Source organism: Hemicordylus capensis, chromosome 1 (genome assembly GCF_027244095.1).
Source record: "Hemicordylus capensis ecotype Gifberg chromosome 1, rHemCap1.1.pri, whole genome shotgun sequence".
NCBI classification, from domain to species: Eukaryota; Metazoa; Chordata; class Lepidosauria; order Squamata; family Cordylidae; genus Hemicordylus; species Hemicordylus capensis.
Genome location: NC_069657.1, coordinates 441,728,455 through 441,749,772, shown reverse-complemented (window position 1 = coordinate 441,749,772; position 21,318 = coordinate 441,728,455). Strand labels below are relative to the sequence as shown.

Sequence of the window (21,318 nt, the reverse complement as noted above, 5' to 3'; positions counted from 1 at the left end):
CTCTTAGCCCTATCTTGGAGAAGCCAGGGAGGGAACTTGAAACCTTCTGCTCTTCCCAGAGCGGCTTCATTCCCTGAGGGGAATATCTTGCAGTGCTCACACATCAAGTCTCCCATTCATATGCAACCAGGGCCGACCCTCCTTAGCTATGGGGACAAGTCATGCTTGCTACCACAAGACCAGCTCTCCTCTCCAAACCAAGGGGCACAGTCATTCAGAGTATCTAGAAATGTGGCCTCTTTGTCATTATCTGAATGTAAATTGGCCCAGTCTATGTGTGGATGATTGAGGTCACCCATTGTTACTGCCCTGCCTCTCCTTGACGCCTCCCTGATTTCCTCCTGCAACTCCCAGTCACTGTCAGCGTTTTGAGGGCGATAGCACGTCCCCAGTAGCACATTTCCTTTCAGGCCTTGTATTGTCACCCACAGGGTTTCTGTGGATGACTTGGGTCCTTCTAGGTTTTCTAGCTTGTTAGATTCTACCCCTTCTTTAACATACAGTGCTACTCCAAGGTGCCCCTCCCTGTCATTTCTATAGAGTTCATATCATAGATCAATTCTATATAAGGATAACAGTGCCCCACTGGTTCTCCCTGTTCCACCATGTTTCTGTTATGTCCACTATATCTAATTATTTGTTAGGTCTCCTTTGCTGTTTGCCCCATTTCAGCTGGTATACAGAGGCATATGTTTGTGAACATGGGGGCTTCATTTTACTCCCATGGCTGCCATTGATAGACCTGTCCTCCATTATTTGTTTAATCCCCCTTTTAAAGCCATTTGGGCCCGTGCCATTGCCACACTGTGGAAGCTACATTGTGGTAGCAGATTCCATAAATGAGTTCAATTATGAAGAAGCTAAATAGTCCCTACTGTCTGCTTGCTTCCACTGTGAGAACAGTTTTGTTTTCTCCTACCCTCTGATTCCTATTCTTTAACTATTTACTGGTCCCTAAAAACTCACCTCCTTTTATTCCATGACTGCCCAGTTTATTTAGGAGCCGTTATGAAAAGCTTCTGGAAAGTCTAATTTATATAATGTACCCAGGGGTGATGTAGTAGACATGTTTATTGATGCTTTTGAAAAATTTCAAAAGTTTAGTGAGGCAGAACTTCAATTTGCAGAAGACGTTATTATACTCTTGGGCAGACAGGTCAGGAACCACCAGCTGGCAGGTCCACACAACCCCTGCTAACTTGGGGGAGAGTAACTGGCCCTATCCTCCCCCAGCACAGTACCTCCAGTGACTCTTGCTGGTGTTTATCTTATGCTCCCCCCCCCCCCCGATTGTGAGCCCTTTGGAGACAGAGATCCATCTTATTTATTTATTATTTCTCTGTGTAAACAGAAACTTTTGTTGCAAAGTGGAATATAAATATTATTTGTTGTTGTTCAGCAAGCCTTGTTCTTCTATATAACTAATAATTCTAGTTTTAATAATGTTTTCCACTAATTTATTCTGGGTAGACGCAGACCTGTAAATTCCTGGCTCCACCTTCCTCCCAGATCCCTTAAAAAAATAATAATGGTATAGATTGAATACCTTCCAGTCCTCTGTTAAAGAAGCTGATTTTAGTGACAACTTGCACATTGTTATTAGATGATCAGTAGTTTCACATTTAAGAACTGTCAGCTGCATGCCATATGGACCTTGTAATTTTTATTTATCAGGTTGTCCTATACTTTCATCTCTTGTCACTTCTATTAGACTAAGTTGTCATTCACCTTCCCTATCAAAATTGGTTCAAGCATGGATTTCTGCATCAGTATTTACTGGGGAAGAAGTTAGGCAAAAATTCATTCAAGTTTCTCTGCATCCTATCCAGCTCATGCACATTTATCATCTAGTGGTGCAGCCACCTCCCTTTCTAGTTTCCTTTTCTAACATAGTTAAAGAAAATGCAGTTTGTCTTAATGTGTTTCAGTGATGTGCTCTTCAAATTATTGTTAGTATTTTTCAGTTTGACCTGCATTTGTTTGGCTGGTTTGTGCTCTTTTTTATTTTCCTTACATCTGTGTAAACGATAACTGTCATCTATCAGCCTGCCAGACCTTTGTTTTTGTTTTGTTTTGTTCTGTTTTGTTTTGTTTTGTTTTTTTGCACCAAAGAAAAAGGGAGGATGACTGTCCTCAGATTACTGTCCTCAGATTTGATCAGATTAAAAACATAAGATATATAAACCTTTAGTGCTTTATGATGAAGCAGCAGCTGCTTTGAGAAGGGAAAATGCTTTCTCCATTTGTTCATTTTCTGCTACCACACCTTGAACAATAATATTTAGCACTTCTTGAGTATTCTGAATGGCTGCTTCAGATGAACCTCTGCTAGTAGCCACCTTTACATGTGATAATGCTGGGGCCACAGTGTGGATGCACCTGCCCAAATGTCGCTCAAGGACATGCTGATGTGACCATGGTACATCCTTTAATCACATGTGAGGGGTAATTGCCTGACTTACCCTTTTAAACATGCTAGAAAACCCTGTACATGTGTAGAGGGGTGATTCGTATGATTAACCCCACACACAATTAAAGGATGAGCCAAGAAGGCGTTGGTACAGCCTTCAATAACATTGGGACAGGTGTGTTTTCACAGCAGCCCCCACATGACCACGTGTTGGAACTGGCCCAATGTTCTGCACCTATATTATCTCAATAATCAATAACCCTGTGTAAGGAAGGTAAATTTATCTTTGCGTGGCAGATGGGATTGAGGCTAAGAGATGGTGGCTTGCCTAAGGCCCCTTAGTGAGTTCACGGCAGAGATGAGTCATGAATGGGGGACTTGATGGTTTGCAGTGTGATCTCTTGGCTTCTGAGACCTTTCACTGAATCTGCAGCTGGTCTAAGATACCATTACAAGTGCCCTGGATCCAAGCTCAGTGCTTCTTTGGTTAAGAGGTCGCTTACAAATACGATGAATATTTATATACTGCTTTTCAGCAAAAGTTCCCAAAGCTTAGTATTTGATGCTGAATGGTGGCTTAGCCAGGGTATGGGATTGAATGAATCCCTGATACAATCCCTGATTGTCTGATACAATCTCTTTACTCTTTAGTTCATATATCAATACAGTTTTCAAGGATAGCTAAATATATTTTATCTATGCAGCAGAGAGTCTGGTAGTAGTATCAATAGCTCACAATTTAGATGCTTGGGATAGCTCTATATTTGTTTTCAAACAATGAGATAGACATTATCCAGTTATGCCTCTGTCTGCCAATTTGTTCCTTCTCTTTTTATTTTTCTTACTCTCTCCTTTTTCTGAAATGAGGATGGTCAGTAAGGATTACTGGAAATGCTTTGGCATGAGGCTAATTTATAATCTGGCAAGATTTACTTGTTAAAAACCTGTGATGCTCTGTCTCTTGACACATCATGACTTCTGTGGCAGTATTACTGGCACTTTGAGCTTAAGGGTTGCTTTTTATTAGTCTGACATGGTGTGCGTTGGAGCTTAAGCTTCAGAAAGCACATGATAATCTTGACAAAGTCTGTATCTGCTTGGAATTTCACTCTTTGTGAAATTAAAATAAGTGCATTGTGTAGAAATAATGCTGAATCTCATGCATTATTTCCTTGGATGTGATTTACACACTACTCTAATAGAGAGTTGTCCAAGTAGGCTCTTTTTTATGTAAGGTGCCCTAAAAGTCTTTATTGGCTTTGCTGCAACAGTGACTCTGTTGTGACTCTGTTAGAATTTGGTGTTCATAATTCCCAAGTGTCCTCCCCATTAATGCATTTAATTATGGAAGGGTGAGAGGAAGCAGAATTCTTGCTTTTCAATACCATGGTGACAGATGAGGTACAGTAGCTGCTAGGAAAGGTCTGAACTCTTCCCTTTCCCTACCTATCCTAGATCAGTGTGATTATATATCCATATCTGTACAAGTAGGTAATATGTGATACTTTATTGGGCCAGTTCGTCATTTAAAATGCTCCTAGTTGTATGTTTCTGAGGCACTGCTATTCAGACCCAAAAATAAAACATGGCCTAACAAGATTTTATTCAATAATAAAAATAAAATAAGTTGTTGTTAATCATCATCATCATCATCATCATCATCTTCATCTTTATTTGCTAGTTGCCCCATACCAAATTGTTCTCTGGGCAGCTCACAACACAGCATTAAAATACTGAAAAAGAACACATGAAATCACAGCATACCACCACCAGTTCAAAACAATTTAAAAGAGCCCCCACCCACTTTTAAAAATCAAATTTTGCTCTGAAAGTCAATGTGGATTGCTAAAAAAAATGTTGCTGAAGAATCGAGTGTAAGTTTGAAGGTTGGCATTATTCTAAATAGCTTGTTGGGCTCATTGTGGTTGTCAGTGCCCTTACTATATCCCTATATTGCAGAAAGGAGGTAGGGCTGAGCAGGGGCGTTACTACTATTAGGCAAGGGGAGGCGGCTGCCTGGGGCCCCCCACGCCTCGAGGGGGCCCCCAGAGGCAAGTCACATGACTATATATTGTGAAGTGTGTGTGTGTATCAGCGAGGGGCCCATTTTAAAATTTTGTCTCTGGGCCCACTCCAGCCTTGTTACGCCCCTGGGGCTGAGGCTCAGAGATTGCTTAAGGCGACACAGGTCTGTAAGATAAGATTTGAATTGCTGACTTCACAAGCTTTAAAACATGACCATAGAGGTTATTTAATTTATTAGATTTATGTTTCGCCCCGTCTGATACCGTTCTGAGGTTGTTTATCTCAAGAGGCATCCAGCCTCTGAGGCTGGAGGTGGCCTATGAGGCAAGATGCCTCTCAATACCAGTGGCAGGGGAGCAACAGCAGGAGAGAGGGCATGCCCTCACCTCTTGCCTGTTCTTCTAAGAGGCATCTGGTAGGCCTCTTTGTGAAACAGGGTGCTAGATAAGCCTTGGGCCTGATCCAGCAGGGCTGTTCTTATGTTATTAAAATTTAGGAGGTGGTTTAAAAATTGAGCTCAGATCTTCAACCAAAGCGATTACTTTAAAAAATGAAGTTTGCTTTTAGTATGTCTCTTGTAATTTGTGAGAAACAGAATTAAATGATATGTATTACTGTATCAGCAGTGGGGGAGGGGGGATCTTTATGGTCAGATGTAAGGTTTAAGGCTTAATAGCATCCTGCTGATGACTTCAGCTCAATATCTGAAATTTGGCTGTAACAATTGTTGCCCCTTAGGGTTTTGTTCTGCAGTAATGGAAAACTATACTGCAGTAACAGTGGAAGCCACAACTGGCAGTTCTCCTCTGTCAGTCTGGACTCCAGCCCTTGCAACCTTTTACCCCTCTGGTGACTTAGTCCACAGCCTTCTAAACCTCCTCCTTTGCCTGCCTGGCAGTAGTGCACAGCCTTGTCCATCTCCAAGTCCGGTGTGTATTCTTACCTCAGTCTTACTTTCTCTTGGACTCCTCCTATTTTCAATGCTGTGGTTCTACCACTAACCTTTTCCTTCAGATTTTTGCTTCTCAGGCCATTGCCTACTTGGTCTCACTTCCTTAGCCACCATGTATCTCTTGACTACCCTTTCTTTAAGGCTCTCTGCCCCCTCTTCACACCCATGGCAAACAGCTCCTCTTGAAAAAACAGCAACACTTCTTCAGAGTCCCCTCTCTGATTAGCCCTACCTATCTGTTGCATCCCTCTTAAGCTCAGCTCAGTTGACAATATTCCATTTGTTTAGAGAAGCCGAATTGCAACAGCTTTGTTTGCTGAGCAGTTGAATATTCCAGGTCAGGCTTCACTGCCACAAGTGCAATACAATATATTATTGATTGATTGATTGATTGATTGAATTTATATACCGCCTAGTATAAAAATGTCTAGGCAGTGTACAGAATTAACATAAAACAACATAACACAATTAAAATTCATAAAAAGATAAAAATCAGATAAAAACACATGAAAATTACATTAAAATTTAGAAATTAAATCTCAGTTGAAGGCCTGGGAAAACAGGTATATCTTCAGGGTCCTCCTAAGAGCAAACAGAGAAGGAGATGCTCTTATTTTGCTCTTATCTCAGCAGGGAATATGTTCCAAAGCCCTGGGGCAGCCACAGAAAAGGCCCAGTCCCGATTTGCCACCAAACGAGTCTGCGGCACCCGTAATTGGACCTCTCCAGATGATCTTAATAGGCGACACGGTTCACGACAGAGAAGGCGCTCTCTTAAATACCCTGGTCCTAAGCCATTAAAGTTCTAGTTATTACCTATAAGGCCCTTATGTTTCATTCAGAAACATGTCAGCAGCCAGTGCAGTTCTTTTAGAATCAGTGTTATATGGTCCCTTCGGGTAAACCCAGAGACCAGTCTGGCTGCTGCATTCTGTACCAGTTGTAGTTTCCGAACTACATACAAAAGCATCCCCACATGGAGTGCATTACAGTAGTCAAGCCCAGAGGTTACCAGCATATGTACCACCGTTTTAAAGTCACTAGTCTCTAAGAATGGACGTATCTGGTGTATCAGCTGAAGCTGATAAAAAGCACTCCTGGCCACAGTGTGGAACCCCGCACTTCAGCTCTTACTTTTCAGAGCAATAGTCTCCAAGTGACACCATCTAGAATCTGCCAGAGAGGTAGGAACGGAACCACTGTAAAACAGTGCCACCCAATCCCTCCTCCTTCAAGCAACCCAGCAGGATACCCTGTCAGTCCATATAGATTTGAATGTTACTTTAAGCATAAAATGATCATAGTTATGTCCTGTGAGTGTTGCTTATTTTCACTCCTAAATGTTAACTGCATTAATTCACAGAACTGGATCGTGATCCGTTGCATTAATAAGGAATGGGTTCTGCGCCTGCACAGGGACCTCACAGGTAGATTGATTAGCTCCTCGTGACGTCCACTCTGCCCTGCATATGCTGTGTGCTTCCATTGAAATCGGCAGCTGGGGGTGCCATTTTCTCAGTTTCTATTTGACTGCCAAAGTGTCAACACCTCGTTGCAGGCTTCTCAGTGATGAACTGAGGAGCCAGCAACAAGGTGTTGACACTTTGGCAGTCAAATAGAAACTGAGAAAACGGCTCTCCCAACTGCTGATTTCAACAGAAGTGCGGAACACATGCAGGGCAGAGTGGGCATCACAAGGAGCTAATCAATCTACCTGCGAGGTCCCTGCGCAGGCGTAGAACCCACTCCTTATGAATACAACGGATCACTTCCAGATAATCAGTTACAGGTGAGCAACCTGTTTATCTCATTCAGTGCTCAAAATCGTACTTCTGTGTTTCTACTGACTCCAGAAATAGACATCTTTTGTATATATAGGAGAACCTCGTTATTCAGTTAAATATCTGTGGGTGTCAAAAAGACACTAATTTCCAGTATCCATGGATACTAATGGGTTAAAACCCACGTATCTGCAGTTCCTAGAGGGCCGGAAGTGACAGTGGAGGTCTCTTCGGGCCGCCATTTTGTCTCGTGGCCAGGAGGAGCCATTTTGTTCTTGAGAAAAATGGACTTTTCCCTGCAATTTTTTTGGGGGGGCAGTTTTGGGGGGCATTCGTGGGCACAAGGGGGACCGGAGAACACCACAGTAAGTTCTGGGCTGTTCTGGAGGCTTTTTCTTATTTTTTCCTCCACCCTGGAATCTAACCCCCCTTTCCCTATAGCTCTAATGCCTCGTTACGTGAAGTTCTGTTACTCGCAGTAGTAGGCAAGGAATAGAATCCCCGTGAGTAATGAGGTTCTCTTGTATGTGTATTTCTGATTAGAAACCATAGGACAAGTGAATTAAAAGAGAAAAATAGACAAACATGTTTGTTTGTTTGTTTTTGAGCAAATTTTCTCTACCATTCTATCATTTGCTGTCCAAGACAGCTATCATAAGAACATCAATTCATACAAAATCCAACAATACATGTAAGCACATTAAACCAGAGACGCAACAACAAATCATAGACAGTGACGATAAAAAAAACACCTGAGAAAAACCTCCTTACTTTCTGTTTAAATAAGCAGTGAGGCCCAAATTTCTCCCAGAGAACATTATAAAGGAGTAGCACCACAAGTGAGATAACTCCTCTCTAGCTGCCATCTACCTCACTTTTGATGGCTGTGCTATTTGTTGTAGGGGCTCTGTTGGTTAGTTCAGTAGATGGGCAGGTTTGCATGGAAGAAGACAATCCTTCAGACACCCTGGTTCCAAGCTGTTCAGGGCTTTAAAAGTCAAAAACAACACTTTGAATTGGACCTGAAAACATGCAGGCAACCAATGTAGATTTTAAAATATCGGTTTAATTTGAACAGGTTCTGTCAATAATCCTACTACTGTATTTGAATCCCTCTACGTCTATCTCCTGACCTAGATTGTTACCCAGAGTGATCATGACCATGGCTGTTTCAGTACCAATACTAGGCTGAAAGCTGGAATGAAATAAGTTTAGATAATTTGGGTCCTCTGAGAGTGACTTGAGTTGAGTTGCTACTACCTGCGCATCTTGCCCTTAAAGGGTATGATTGTGATTTGTTGATAATTGTTATAGTTGTTAGAAGCTAGGGATGGCCTCTTCAGGAATTATACATAATTCCCTGAAAAATAGTTTGCAGGTGAGGTTCAGTTTATTTTATTGACTGTTGTATAACTTTTCTCTGTTTCTTTCAAAATCTGGTAAAGTTATGTGGACTTAGCTGCTTAATACAGAATATAATCAGAGGAGGTGGTTAGATTCAGGTTTACTCTTATAGTGGTGTGCACGGAACCGCACCTCCATGGTCCGGCACTGGGGAGGGGGTTTCTATAAAGGTGGGGGAGAGTGAACTTATGCCTCCCGCTGCTTTTCCCTCTCCAGCGCTCCCATTTTTTAAAGCATTTGGGGCGGCAGGGTACCTCCCTGCCACCCCTTCCCCTGTTCCTCGGCAAAAGGCTTCAAAAGCCTGACTGTGTGTGGCACGTCACATGTGTGCGCCACGTCCATGCATACGTCAGACGTGTGTGCATGTGTGCAATGTACACACGTGATGCACAGACATGACGTGTGCATGACATGTGCACGCGCAGTCAGGCTTTTAAAGCCTTTTGCTGAGGAATGGGGGAAGGGGCCCTTAAAGGTCCACACACACCCCTCCGGCGTTGAACCGCCGAACCAGCCCCAGGTCCGGACTGGTCCGGAGGCCTTTAGAATGGCCTCCGGACCAGTCCGTGCACATCCCTATACTCTTATGTGTGGCTCCTCAGATATTCAGTGAGAAGCAAAGAACAAAAGTTAGGAGGCAAGTAATCAGTTTTAATCCTTGTAATTAGGTCTGTATAGTAAAGGAAGATTAACTGCTGCATGTACACAGATGGTGTCTAATTGCATCAATATCATTGTAGGCTTTGCACAATTATGCAGTTGTCTTAACAAGCTACACTGGAAATAGGATGATGTAACTTATCTAAATCTTTTTTTCCTTTTAGCTCCATAGAAAGTGTGTTAAAAACCCTTGTGAAAAATTGTCGACCGTAAGTATTTAAAAATCTTTTCAAAACTGCTTTGTTTCTCTCCTGCCCGCCCCTGCTTATCTTCTTAAATTGCAGCAAGGCTGTCCTGCATATGTGCAGGGCTGCCCTGAAAAGTGGAAAGAATGCTTAGAGGGCATTGTCTTCTGTACTTGCAACAGGAGCACTGTGTGTGTGGTTTTTTAAATTGTTCGTTTTTAGGTTTATATCCCACTCCTCCTCCAAGTTGCCCAGAGTTACATGTTTATGTTTATCCTCACAACAACCCTGTGAGGTAGGTTAGGCTGAGAGTTAAATGACTGGCCCAGAGTCACCCAGTGAGTTTCATGGCTGAATAAGGATCTGAACTCAGGCCTTCCCAGTCCTAGTCCAGCACTCTAATGACCATGCTGTTTGAATTGAAGTTACTGGAGCAAGGGCAACATTGAGGATTTAAACTGTGTACATTTTTTTGCTCTCTTCCCAAACCCAATTACCCAGTAGTGAAGACTCTGTAGTGGTTTATGGTTCATATTTTGGCTATAGTAAGAACATATGTGATCAAACACATTTTTTTAAAGAAGCCTCATCTTGTTGAGAACTCTCTCCATCTACTTCCTATTATGTGCCTGAGACAGATGGCTGGACTTGGTCATCTTCTAGTTCTTTTTGGCACCATTTCCCCATGATTCTAAAACTCTGTAATCATGAGCTTAAAATGCATTGCCTTAATAGGTGCTCAAAATGCTGAACCAGTTGGGGTTTCAAAACTTGCTATTTGTCCATTTTAAATCTAGGCTTTCATTTAGGTTTGTTGTAGGGAAGTTAAATCATCAACAGGGTCTGCATTATGTTAAAGCCTATAGTTGGTTGACATTTGTTTGAGCTAACTTTCATTTCAGCACTTTTTCGTGGAGATAGACAATATTTTGATTCACAAAGCAGTAATTCTCTAGAGGTTGAGTGAGCTTTGTAGATTAGTTGTGAGGTTGCCCTTGGTGGATTCTGTGGCCATTAGAGCTAGATAAGTGCATTTTTGCTTTCTGTTGAGAGGTTTGTAGCTGACCGAGAACTTCTCATTGGATAAGAGATTCATTTAGCATAATCTTTGGCTCCCCAACAGGAACCAATAGGTATTGCAGTTTAGTTATACATATAGTGAGGGAAATACGTATTTGATCCCCTGCTGATTTTGTCCGTTTGCCCTCTGACACAGAAATGACCAGGCTATAATTGGAATGGTAGGTTTATTGTAGCTATGATAGACAGAATAACAACAAACAAACCCTCAAAAACCCAGTGCCCAAAAGTCAGCGATGGATTTGCATTGTAGTGAGGGAAATAAGTATTCGATCCCTTCACAAAAGATGTCTTAGTACTTGGTGGCAAAACCCTTGTTGGCAATCACAGAGGTTAGACGTTTCTTGTAGTTGGCCACCAGGTTTGCACACAACCCAGGAGGTATGTTGTCCCACTCCTCTTTGCAGATCCTCTCCAAGTCAGAAAGGTTTTGAGGCTGATGTTTGGCAACCCGAACCTTCAGCTCCCTCCACAGATTTTCTATGGGATTAAGGTCTGGAGACTGGCTGGGCCACTCCAGGACCTTCATGTGCTTCTTCTTGAGCCACTCCTTTGTTGCCTTGGCTGTGTGTTTTGGGTCATTGTCATGCTGGAATACCCATCCACGACCCATTCTCAATGCCCTGGTTGAGGGAACGAGGTGCTCACCCAAGATCTGACGGTACATGGTCCCGTCCATCGTCACTTCGATGCGGTGAAGGTGTCCTGTCCCCTTAGCAGAAAAACACCCCCAAAGCATAATGTGTCCACCTCCATGTTTGACGGTGGGGATGGTGTTCTTGGGCTCATAGGCAGCATTCCTCCTCCTCCTCCACACACGGCGAGTTGAGTTGATGCCAAAGAGCTCGATTTTGGTCTCATCTGACCACAACACTTTCACCCAGTTCTCCTCTGGATCATTCAGATGAGCATTGGCAAACTGCAGACGGGCCTGTACATGTGCTGCCTTGAGCAGGGGGACCTTGCGGGCACTGCAAGATTTCAGTCCTTCACGACGTAGTGTGTTACCAATTGTTTTCTTGGTGACTATGGTTCCAGCTGCCCTGAGATCATTGACAAGTTCCCCCCGTGTAGTTCTGGGCTGCTTTGTCACCGTTCTCATGATCATTGCAACTCCACGAGGTGAGATCTTGCATGGAGCCCCAGACCGAGGCAGATTGACAGTTATTTTGTGTTTCTTCCATTTGCGAGTTATCGTGCCAACTGTAGTCACCTTCTCACCAAGCTGCTTGGTGATAGTCTTGTAGCCCAGTCCAGCCTTGTGCAGGTCTACAACCTTGTCCCTGACATCCTTCGACAGCTCTTTGGTCTTGGGCATGGTGGTGAGTTTGGAAGCTGAGTGATTGCTTGCTTCTATGGACAGGTGTCTTTTATACAGGTACTGTAACAAGCTGGGATTAGGAGCATTCCCTTACAGAGGGTGTTCCTCATCTCAGCTTGTTACCTGCATATAGTGAAAAGACACCTGGGAGCCTGAAATCTTGCTGGTTGATAGGGGATCGAATACTTATTTCCCTCACTACAATGCAAATCCATCGCTGACTTTTGGGCACTGGGCTTTTGAGGGTTTGTTTGTTGTTATTCTGTCTCTCACAGCTACAATAAACCTACCATTCCAATTATAGCCTGGTCATTTCTGTGTCAGAGGGCAAACGGACAAAATCAGCAGGGGATCAAATACTTATTTCCCTCACTGTATATTATACATATATTATATAAAATATATATGTATATTATATTAAACCTCCCGGAGACATGAGTTTTGGGCAGTATAGAAATATGTATGAAATTTCCAACAGCAGCCGGCCAGATAGCTTAGGCAAGTCCACAGTCAAGACATGAAAGTGATGGCTTTCCTCTCCTCCAGATTCTGGCCAGTGCTTTTAAAAAGGATATCAAAGCTAGTGACCAGCACCAAATCTTCTGATTGCAAAGTCTATGCATTAATTATGGGTTGTTGAAGTACTTCCTGGGAAGTTGGGTAACACACACATTTCCCCTTTAGATATTTTCCAGAAAACACCACAGCGGAAATGTTAGATGAATGGCGGCCACTAATGTGTCCCTTTGATGTTACCATGCAGAAGGCCATAACTTACTTTGAACTGTTTCTGCCTACCACTCTTCCTCCAGAACTCCACTACAAAGGTTTTAAGTAAGTTAAATTTGGCATTTAAAGACTTCTTCACAGAATGATCTGTTGCATACAAAACTGTTGGTTGCTAGCATAAGATGTGTAATGAACTGCAGTATGTGCTTTTTCCTACTGTCTTAGTAATTGTATTTTGAGTACTTGATTGCAAGGGACATGATGAGAGTTTGAGTTTGTCTGAGAGTTGCTTCTCCAAAATTAGCTGTCCCAAAATTATTAATATTTTATCTTTTAAAACTAATTTGTTCAGAGGGAAGCAGAAGCAGATGAACTTTCAATATTGAACACCACTGCCTGACTTCACTCTTCCTCCAATGCTGATACCAGCAATTCTGATACTGGGATTTTATCAGAGATGCTACATCGAATCATTAGAGATTTGCTTCTGATACAGAATCATGTTGTTTCCATAAGCCTTTAAACAAACCAAGCCTTCAGGGTTTAGGCTTTTTGGCTTTGGCTGCAGGCCTGACTCGAGAGGGAGATAAGGCTGGGCATTTGCTTGGCAGCAAGACATAAGAACATAACATAGAATAGCCCTGCTGGATCAGGCCCAAGGCCTATCTAGTCCAGCATCCTGTTTCACACAGTGGCCCACAAGGTGCCTCTGGGGAGCTGACAGGCAAGAGGTGTGCCCATGCCTTCTCTCCTGCTTTTGCTCCCCTGCAACTGGTATTGAGAGGCATCGTGCCTCTGAGGCTGGAGGTGGCCCACAGCCACCAGACTAGTAGCCATTGATAGACCTGTCCTCCATGAATTTGGCCAAGCCCCTTTTAAAGCCATCCAAGTTGGTGGCCCTCACCACATCTTATGGCAAAGAATTCCATAGATTAATTATGCGCTGTGTTAAATAGTACTTCCTCTTGTCGGTCCTATATTTCCCAACCTTCAGTTTCATGGGATGACCCTTTGGTTCTTGTGTTGAGAGAGAGAAAAAATTTCTGTCCACCTTCTCCACTCCATGCATAATTTTATACACTTCGATCGTTTTATACACTTCAATCATGTCAAGGTAAAGAGCCCGAGATGCCGTAACCTAAAAAGGAAGATGCTCCAGGCCTCTGATCATTTTGGTTACCCCCTTCTGCACCATTTCTATATCCTTCTTAAAATATGGTGACCAAAGCTGTATGCAGTACTCCAGATGTGGCTGCACCATAGATTTTTATAAGGGCATTATAATATTCGTATTTTTATTCTTAATTTCTTATGACTCCTGGCATGGAATTGGCCTATTTCACAGCTGCCACGCACTTAGTCAACACTTTCAATTAGCTGTCCACCGTGACCCCAGGATCTATCTCTTGGCCAGTCACTGACAGTTCAGAACCCATCATTGTATCTGTGAAGTTGGGGTTCCCCCCACAAAAAGGTTTTTGCATCACTTTACACTTGCCAACATTGTACCACATTTGCCATTTTGTCGCTCACTCCCCTAGTTTGGAGAGATCTTTTTGCATCTCCTCACAATCTGTTGTGGATTTCAGTACCCTCAATAGTTTAGGGTACTAAACTAGTAGTTTAGTATTTAATAGTTTAGGGTACCATTTGCAAATTTGGCCACTTTGCTGCTTACCCAACTTCTAGATGATTTATGAACAAGTTAAAGAGCACTGGTTCCAGTACTGATCCCTGGGGACCCCATTTCCTACCTACCTCCATTGTGAAAACTGTCCATTTATTCCTAATCTCTGCTGCCTGTCCTTCAACCAGTTACCGATCCACGCATGAACCTGTCCCCTTATCTCATGACTGCTAAGTTTATTCAAGAGCCTTTGGTGGGGAACTTTGTCAAAAGCTTTTTGGAAGTCCAAGCATAGAATTCTATGCTGGCAATCACACTTTATTGCCAGTCTACATCCGCTGTGGGCTTAGAAAACACCAGAAATAACTCTTCCTACACATTGCAAAACTTACATCTTGTGTAACTTACACCTTGTTTGATAGAAACCACTTAGCAGTTTGTCCCTCTCCAGCAAGGTTGATAACTTGCAACGAATCGTGAGAACAGATTTTCTCTTTGGGTAGGAAATAATCTTTGTTAGTAATGTCTATAATAAAAAACACTCAATAGGGAGCAGAGAGAAAAAAATCAAGCCATGTTAGATTAAGAGAATATCTTGCTGCAGCTACTGAGCACAGTTGAAGTTGTCTGAGTTAGGTGCACAGCTATGCATAATAAACACTTTGAAAACCAGACTTTGTTCATATTTGGCATCCTCATGAATTGAGACAGCTGCATATTTATCTCCAAGCTGTTTCAATCTGTCCTTGAATGTTCTCATCAAGTGGCTTCATTTCTCTTTGGGCTTATCACTTCAAGGTCATATTAAGCCACATTTACTCAAGTGCCTTTCCACAAAACACCACCCCACTGGGCTGTAACCCATCCTAGAGTTCTTTCCATAGCTTTTTAAATGATTGTTTTTATTCTCATGGCATATGCTGAGAAGGCACATCTCCCCATTCTAACTTTGTACATTTGGGTTCCCTGGATTTAATGTGATCTATCTATCTACGTATCTATCTATTGTTATTTATATACCACCTTTTATAAAATTATCCCAAGGTGGTTTACAAAAATTCAATAAAATTCCATCAATCACATTAAAATCAATTAAAACATAAAAGACCAAAAATCAGCTATGATTCCCGTATGAATTATAATTTGTTTTATATATCCTATCAATATATGTGCCACAGTGTTGATCATACTTTGCTGATTGTGGTATCATCAGGTTTTCCTCTGTTTTTATATTTATAATGAGTTGCATTATTGCTTTTGCGCATCTAAGGCAGGATTTGGCAAGTTTCCTTTAGATGGCCCCAAAATGTAGGAGCCAGACAATGGACACTTCACAAAATTACTGGACTTAGTGATGGACACTGTGGAGTGGTGGAACAGGCTTCTCCTTATCTGTTTAACATACTTGGAAACGAAACAAAGTATCTGGGACAAATAAAGATTTTATTAAATAACTCCTCCTTGAATATCCTAGTCTGGATGCCAACCTTAAATTTCCATTACTCCCTGTTGCCTGGGCTTTGTCAAGCCCTGTTGTCATTCTTGGGGTACTTCCTGCATAGTATTGCAAAGCAGTAGGTAAGTATGCTAAATAGTAATAAGGCAAACTCCCTTGCAAGTTCTGAGTCAAAGACTTCAGGGTCTGGGCACAAAAACAATTGGATGACACAATGTCTGGGCTTTTATTGGTTTCTTTGAAGGCCTTAGCCTTGTAAACGAATCTCAAAAAATTACTTACACATCTGCCCATACATAGGTTAGCTGTTTCTGGCCTAAATGGGAAAGAAGACCCAGCTGTTGTAATGGTTCCCTGCCTGGCTACCTGGAAGCTGTTTTTATTGATTATAGACACCCACACAAGTGGCTATTTACAATTTGTTTTCAGTTGATGTACAAAGTATCTAGCCATGGGTTCAAATTTTGGCTTGGTTATGAGTTTGATGAGTTGTTTAACATGCCATTGTCTTTGTAAAAGGGCCTCCTATGGCTGGTATGAAACAACCATTAATATGTTGTATAATAAATGCCCATAAATAATATTTTGCTAAGAGCCTTACTGCGTAGGATATATGAGGCTTCTTGTCACTTCCTTGCTTCCTCTCTGACCTGGACTTCTCTGTGCCAGTGTTGTCCTCCTATCATGTCTTTCCACGGAAGCCTCCCTACATAACCTTCTGGTGTGTTGCCTTTTGAGTTTCCCCTAGTTTAGTTTTTTCCTTCAGATTCCACAAATTGCTTGGTGGTTGGGTGCCTGATTCCCCAGGAGGCACCATGTGCTTGCTTGTAACCCTCCATGATTGCAAGTGGCAGATATAATTGTATGTTACAAAATAGGCATCTTTTAAATATAGTCATAGTGATCCTACATGCTGCAAGACTTGGAACAGCCGGGTGGGGGGGATGTGGGTTGCATTTCAATTGCCCATCTAAATATTAGAACGGTGTGTGGTTTTAGAAGCAATTTGGGTAGGCAGGGAGATAAAAAATACCAAGAATGGAGACTTGGGTTCAAGTGTAGGGGGTCACAGTGATTTAAAGACCTTTTTTCCCCAGGACAGCACATATCCACTTTTTGAGATTGTTCACTATGGGACAAGAAAAACTGTCTCAAACTTCCAGACAGGGCTGATTTGGGGTCATGGCTATCAGCTGGGGGCCTGGAAGCCCCTAGCTTAAATCTCATCTCTGCCACAAATTCATTAGATGGCTTTAACCAAGTTGTTCTTCCTCAGCTTCCCATCTGCAATAAGGACAGTAATACTGACTTTCCCTGTAGGCTTTTTGTAAGGATTATTGAGATAATGTATGTGAGAACACTTGAAGTCCCCAAAGCGCTATATAAATACTAAATTATTAGAGTTGGAAGAGTGATTTTTGCAGTAACTGATGATGGATAATGTGGCACCACAATGAATCTCTTGGCCCAATTTCATTGTCTTGCAGACTCTGGTATGATGAGTTTCTCGGTCTTTGGGTTTCAGTTCAGAATCTTCCACAATGGGAGGGGGTAAGTATCTCTCTTTCATTTCATTTCTGGTCGTATCATAGCGTGAATATGTCTGGCTTGTACCTGAACTAGAAATAATGATGCCAGAAAGGTTGTGGCAGTTTCAGGACTCTCGAGCTCTCACCAGTTGAAATAAACAAGCCAGCAGTTTTGTTTGTTGGACACTATTTAATGCCCCCTCCCCATGTGATTTTTCTTTATAGCCTTTTTTTGAGTCCTGGTATTTTCAAGACTGAAAGTCAGAACCTGGGCTGTTGTAACTGCTGTAATTTCTGATTCTGTCAAATCATGCTAGTGCATCCATTGACACTTTTAACTTTTAGGGGAATTGTGTGAATTTGTATTAAGGCTTTGTCTTTTGTGTTTGCCATAAACATTTATTAGTCTTCTAAAGCAAAGGTTTGAAACTCGGGATCATACATCATTGTTCTCATAACTCTTTGGCCTGGAGGTGGTACAGTGTTACTCAGTCTTTTAGCTATTGTTAAGAATTTTGAGAAACCTCAGTGCTTATGCTCCCTTTTCTTCCAGCCCTCCCATTTCCTTTTTAACTGCAGCCATGTTGTAGTATTACGTCTGCATCAAGGTTAACACTAAGCAATGGTTTACTTTAGTCAGATGCAAACTCACTCAAGCTCTGATTTAAGGCTAACCATGATTATTAGTGCAGACATCACTGTGCTTATAGAGCCCCCTGATCTCAAAGACTCCAGCATTTATTTCAGTGGAGGGAATAGATCCTTGTGCTCATGGATCCTCTTTCTTCCCTGAAGCAAATGAAGCATCCATCATGTTCATGAGCTCTGTGCATGGGAGTGTTTGTGTAAAGCATGGGACCAGGTTTTGTACTGTTTTTGGTAACTATCATGCAGATGCTTGTCTCCCAGCTTGCAAATTAGGGGAACATTTTGATTATTCCATTAAAACATCTGGTCAGCCATGTTTAGCAGATATAATTATTCTTTCTGCTTCTGCTGCTGTACTAACACTTCCCAGAATCTCCTCCTTAGAAATCAAAAGGCTCGTTCAGTCCTGTTTCTGCAACCCAATGCCCTGTTTCCCTCTTCTCTGTACGTTCTGTATCCTTATCTCTCCCCTACCCAATTCTAGCACACTATCTGTAACACTATTCAATACCTTTGAGCAGCACCAGGCTTAGGGGTGGGCGAGATGGGCAGTAACCCAGGGTGCCTAGCTAAGCTTGGTGGCTCATTGGTTGAGTGGACTGTCTGCAGAGAAGCTGCAGAGGGCCTGTGAGACTTCAGTGGAATCCACTGGCAGCAAGGCAGCAAACTGTTGAGAGGTCGCTCTGGGCCCTTTTCATGGACATTTCTGGAAAAGCCTGGGAAACTTAGTTGGGCCTATTACACTAGTAGGATTTGCAAACCTGCATAAGCCACACAGCAGCAGTGAATCAGCGGTGTTCATTCAATGAAGGGGTGGCACTGACAGCACCAAAGGCACTCTTAGGGTGCCATTTATCCGAGAGCCAGCTGATCATCTGCTCAGACTTCTTGGCACCTGCATTAGTCATGTTTTGCTTGTTCATTGTGTGTCTTGCTTCTATGGAAATTAAAGGAAGATAACTGAATCTTGCACTGAAAATGTGTCATGAAAATGTGTTATGTGTTTTTCTTACTTTCCAGCATCTAGTCAACCTTTTTGCACGCTTGGCCACTGATAACATAGGCTATATTGACTGGGATCCCTATATTCCAAAGGTAATGTCTCATAACTGCAGAAGCACTAGAATATAAAAACCTGAGGATTGCCATATTGGTTAAATGAGTGTTCCACAATTTAGTATTTTCTCTGCTGACAAACCAAATGTTTCCGGGAGGTTCATGCGCAGGGCATGATGGAGATATGCATCCTCTTTATAATCATCAGCCTCTAGTATTCAGAGAGATACAGCCTCCTAAAATAAAAGCTGCATTTTTGGCTATCCTAGCTAGTAGCCACTGATAAGAATTGTCTTCAGCAACTTCTGTCTAGTATGGTTTTTTTAAAGCTGTTTTATCCAGTGCCCATATTGACTTGCAGTGTCAGATTAGGATTGTGGATTGTGCTTTGTGTGCAGAAAGATCTTTTGCTGGTTGTAAAGCTGTTGTCTGTCAGTTTTGGTGGGTAGTCTTGAATTCTTGTATTGTGAAGGAGAAAATTATTTTTCCTGCAGTCTCCTGCCTTCCCCCAAAATCTCCTGGAGAGGAGAGCTGGTCTTGTGCAAGCATGACTTGTCCCCATAGCTAAGCAGGGTCTGCCCTGGTTGCATCTGAATGGGAGACTTGATGTGTGAGCACTGCAAGATATTCCCCTCAGGGGATGAAGCTGCTCTGGGAAGAGCAGAAGGATCCAAGTTCCCTCCCTAGCTTCTCCGAGATAAGGGCTGAGGGAGATTCCTGCCTGCAACCTTGGAGAAGCCTCTGCCAGTCTGTGAAGACAATAGTGAGCTAGATAGACCAATGGTCTGACTCAGTATATGGCAGTTTCCTATGTTCCTATGTTATTTCTCTCTCTTTGTTTTTAATAAAGGTGCCTCTTTGCTAACTTGGCAAAGAGGCACCTTTTAACGTGGTGATTCTCTTTATTTAGCAGGGGGAGAGTAACTGGCCCTATCTACCCCAGCCCAGTACTTCCAGTAACTGTTGCTGGGGTCTGTTTGATGTTGCTTTTTAGATTGTGAGCCCTTTGGGGACAGGGATCCATTTTGTTTAGCTTATTTATTTGTTATTTCTCTGTGTGAACTGCCCTGAGCCATTGTTGGAAGGGCAGTATAGAAACTGAATGAATGAATGAATGAATGAATAATTCTCAATAATCTTTAACCTAGGAACATAGGAAGCTGCCTTATACTGAGTCAGGCCATTGGTCCATCCAGCTCTGTCTTGTCTTCTCTGACTGGCAGTAACTCTCCAGGCTTCTAGGCAAGAGTCTTTCCCAACCCTACCTGGAGATGCTGCCAGAGATTGAACCTGGGACCTTCTGCATGCAGAGCAGATGCTCTTCCACTGAGCTATGGCCCCGTCTTTTAGGCTTTCTCTGTCATTTAGCTGGCTCATTTACGTCATCATTTTTGTTTTTCTTTTCCTTGTTCTTTTTCTTGCCTTTTTGGGGGTGTGTGAATGTATAACCAAAGCTGTGATGGAACTTGTGATGGAACTTGAACCTTAAACTTGTCATGAAATTTGCCAGGGCTCCTGTTAAGTGCTGTCTCAAGTAGAGTTCTCGAAGGTGCATGCAGTCCCCAGCGTCTGCAGGAGAGTGACAGGATGGGAATGAAAGAGAGAGCATAAAAATGGGGATGGGGGGAGTTAAGGGAGTGAGTTCCCTTCCTCCCCCTGCCCTCCTTCCCACTGTGAGTGCTTGCAGATTCCCACTTGTAAGTTATATGATTTTGAATGTCTACCAGCTTATTTTGTTCTCTCTGTCGGATTCATTTTCTGTAAACACTGAACCTTGAAACACTTCAAGCTTTCTTTCTTGTTCCATAATTTTTTAAAAAAACTTTCCTGGAACACATTAGCGGTTGCCAAGCTTCTCAGCGTTCTCTGTAATGCTGGGATCAGGAACATGAGCATTAGTGGCCTCTGCTGAGAATACAGGTTTTGTTAAAGCGGTAATTGTTGCTGGCCTGTAATTTCTTTCTTCTTTCAGCAGCATACATAGGCGTTTTCCATATGCTAGCAGGTGATGCATATCTAGCAGTGTGAAGTTGTAAATCATTTTGTAGAGATGTGGGGCTGCTGTGCAGAGACAAACCTGCATGAATTCCAGCAGTTGGAGGTCCAAGATGGTTCATAACAAGGTAGAGCTGTTTTAAGGATCAGGCTGTTAAGGTGGCACATCTCAGTGCCTGGTTTGTAACAAATCCAATACAGTTCCTAACACATTTTGGTTGTTTAATTATGGATTTCCTTTTTTTTTTAAACAGATATTTACCAGAATACTGCGAAGTTTGAATCTTCCAGTTGGAAGCAACCAGGTGTTGGTTCCAAGATTCCTAACAAATGCTTATGATATAGGGCATGCAGTTATGTGGATCACGGCCATGATGGTAGGATCCTTTTTATTTTCAGTATACTTTCTCACCAGCTCGCTCTTCTCCTAATTTTGGAATTCAGGCCTCCTGATTACCTA

At 42.4% G+C, this 21,318-nt stretch overlaps 1 protein-coding gene across 6 annotated transcripts in view; it reads left to right on the top strand.

The window, feature by feature from the left end:
* The window catches only part of PSME4 (proteasome activator subunit 4), a 141,561-nt gene that overhangs the window by 34,034 nt on the left and 86,209 nt on the right, over positions 1-21,318 (top strand). For 5 of the 6 annotated variants that reach the window (XM_053245680.1, XM_053245687.1, XM_053245697.1 and 2 more), the window contains 5 exons: positions 9,397-9,441; positions 12,503-12,652; positions 17,118-17,181; positions 18,828-18,902; positions 21,113-21,235. In XM_053245680.1, coding sequence (XP_053101655.1) covers positions 9,397-9,441; positions 12,503-12,652; positions 17,118-17,181; positions 18,828-18,902; positions 21,113-21,235 — 457 coding nt within the window. Of the gene's footprint in view, positions 1-9,396; positions 9,442-12,502; positions 12,653-17,117; positions 17,182-18,827; positions 18,903-20,103; positions 20,987-21,112; positions 21,236-21,318 lie in introns of those variants that run through there. The other variant, XM_053245726.1, reaches the window with a different exon arrangement.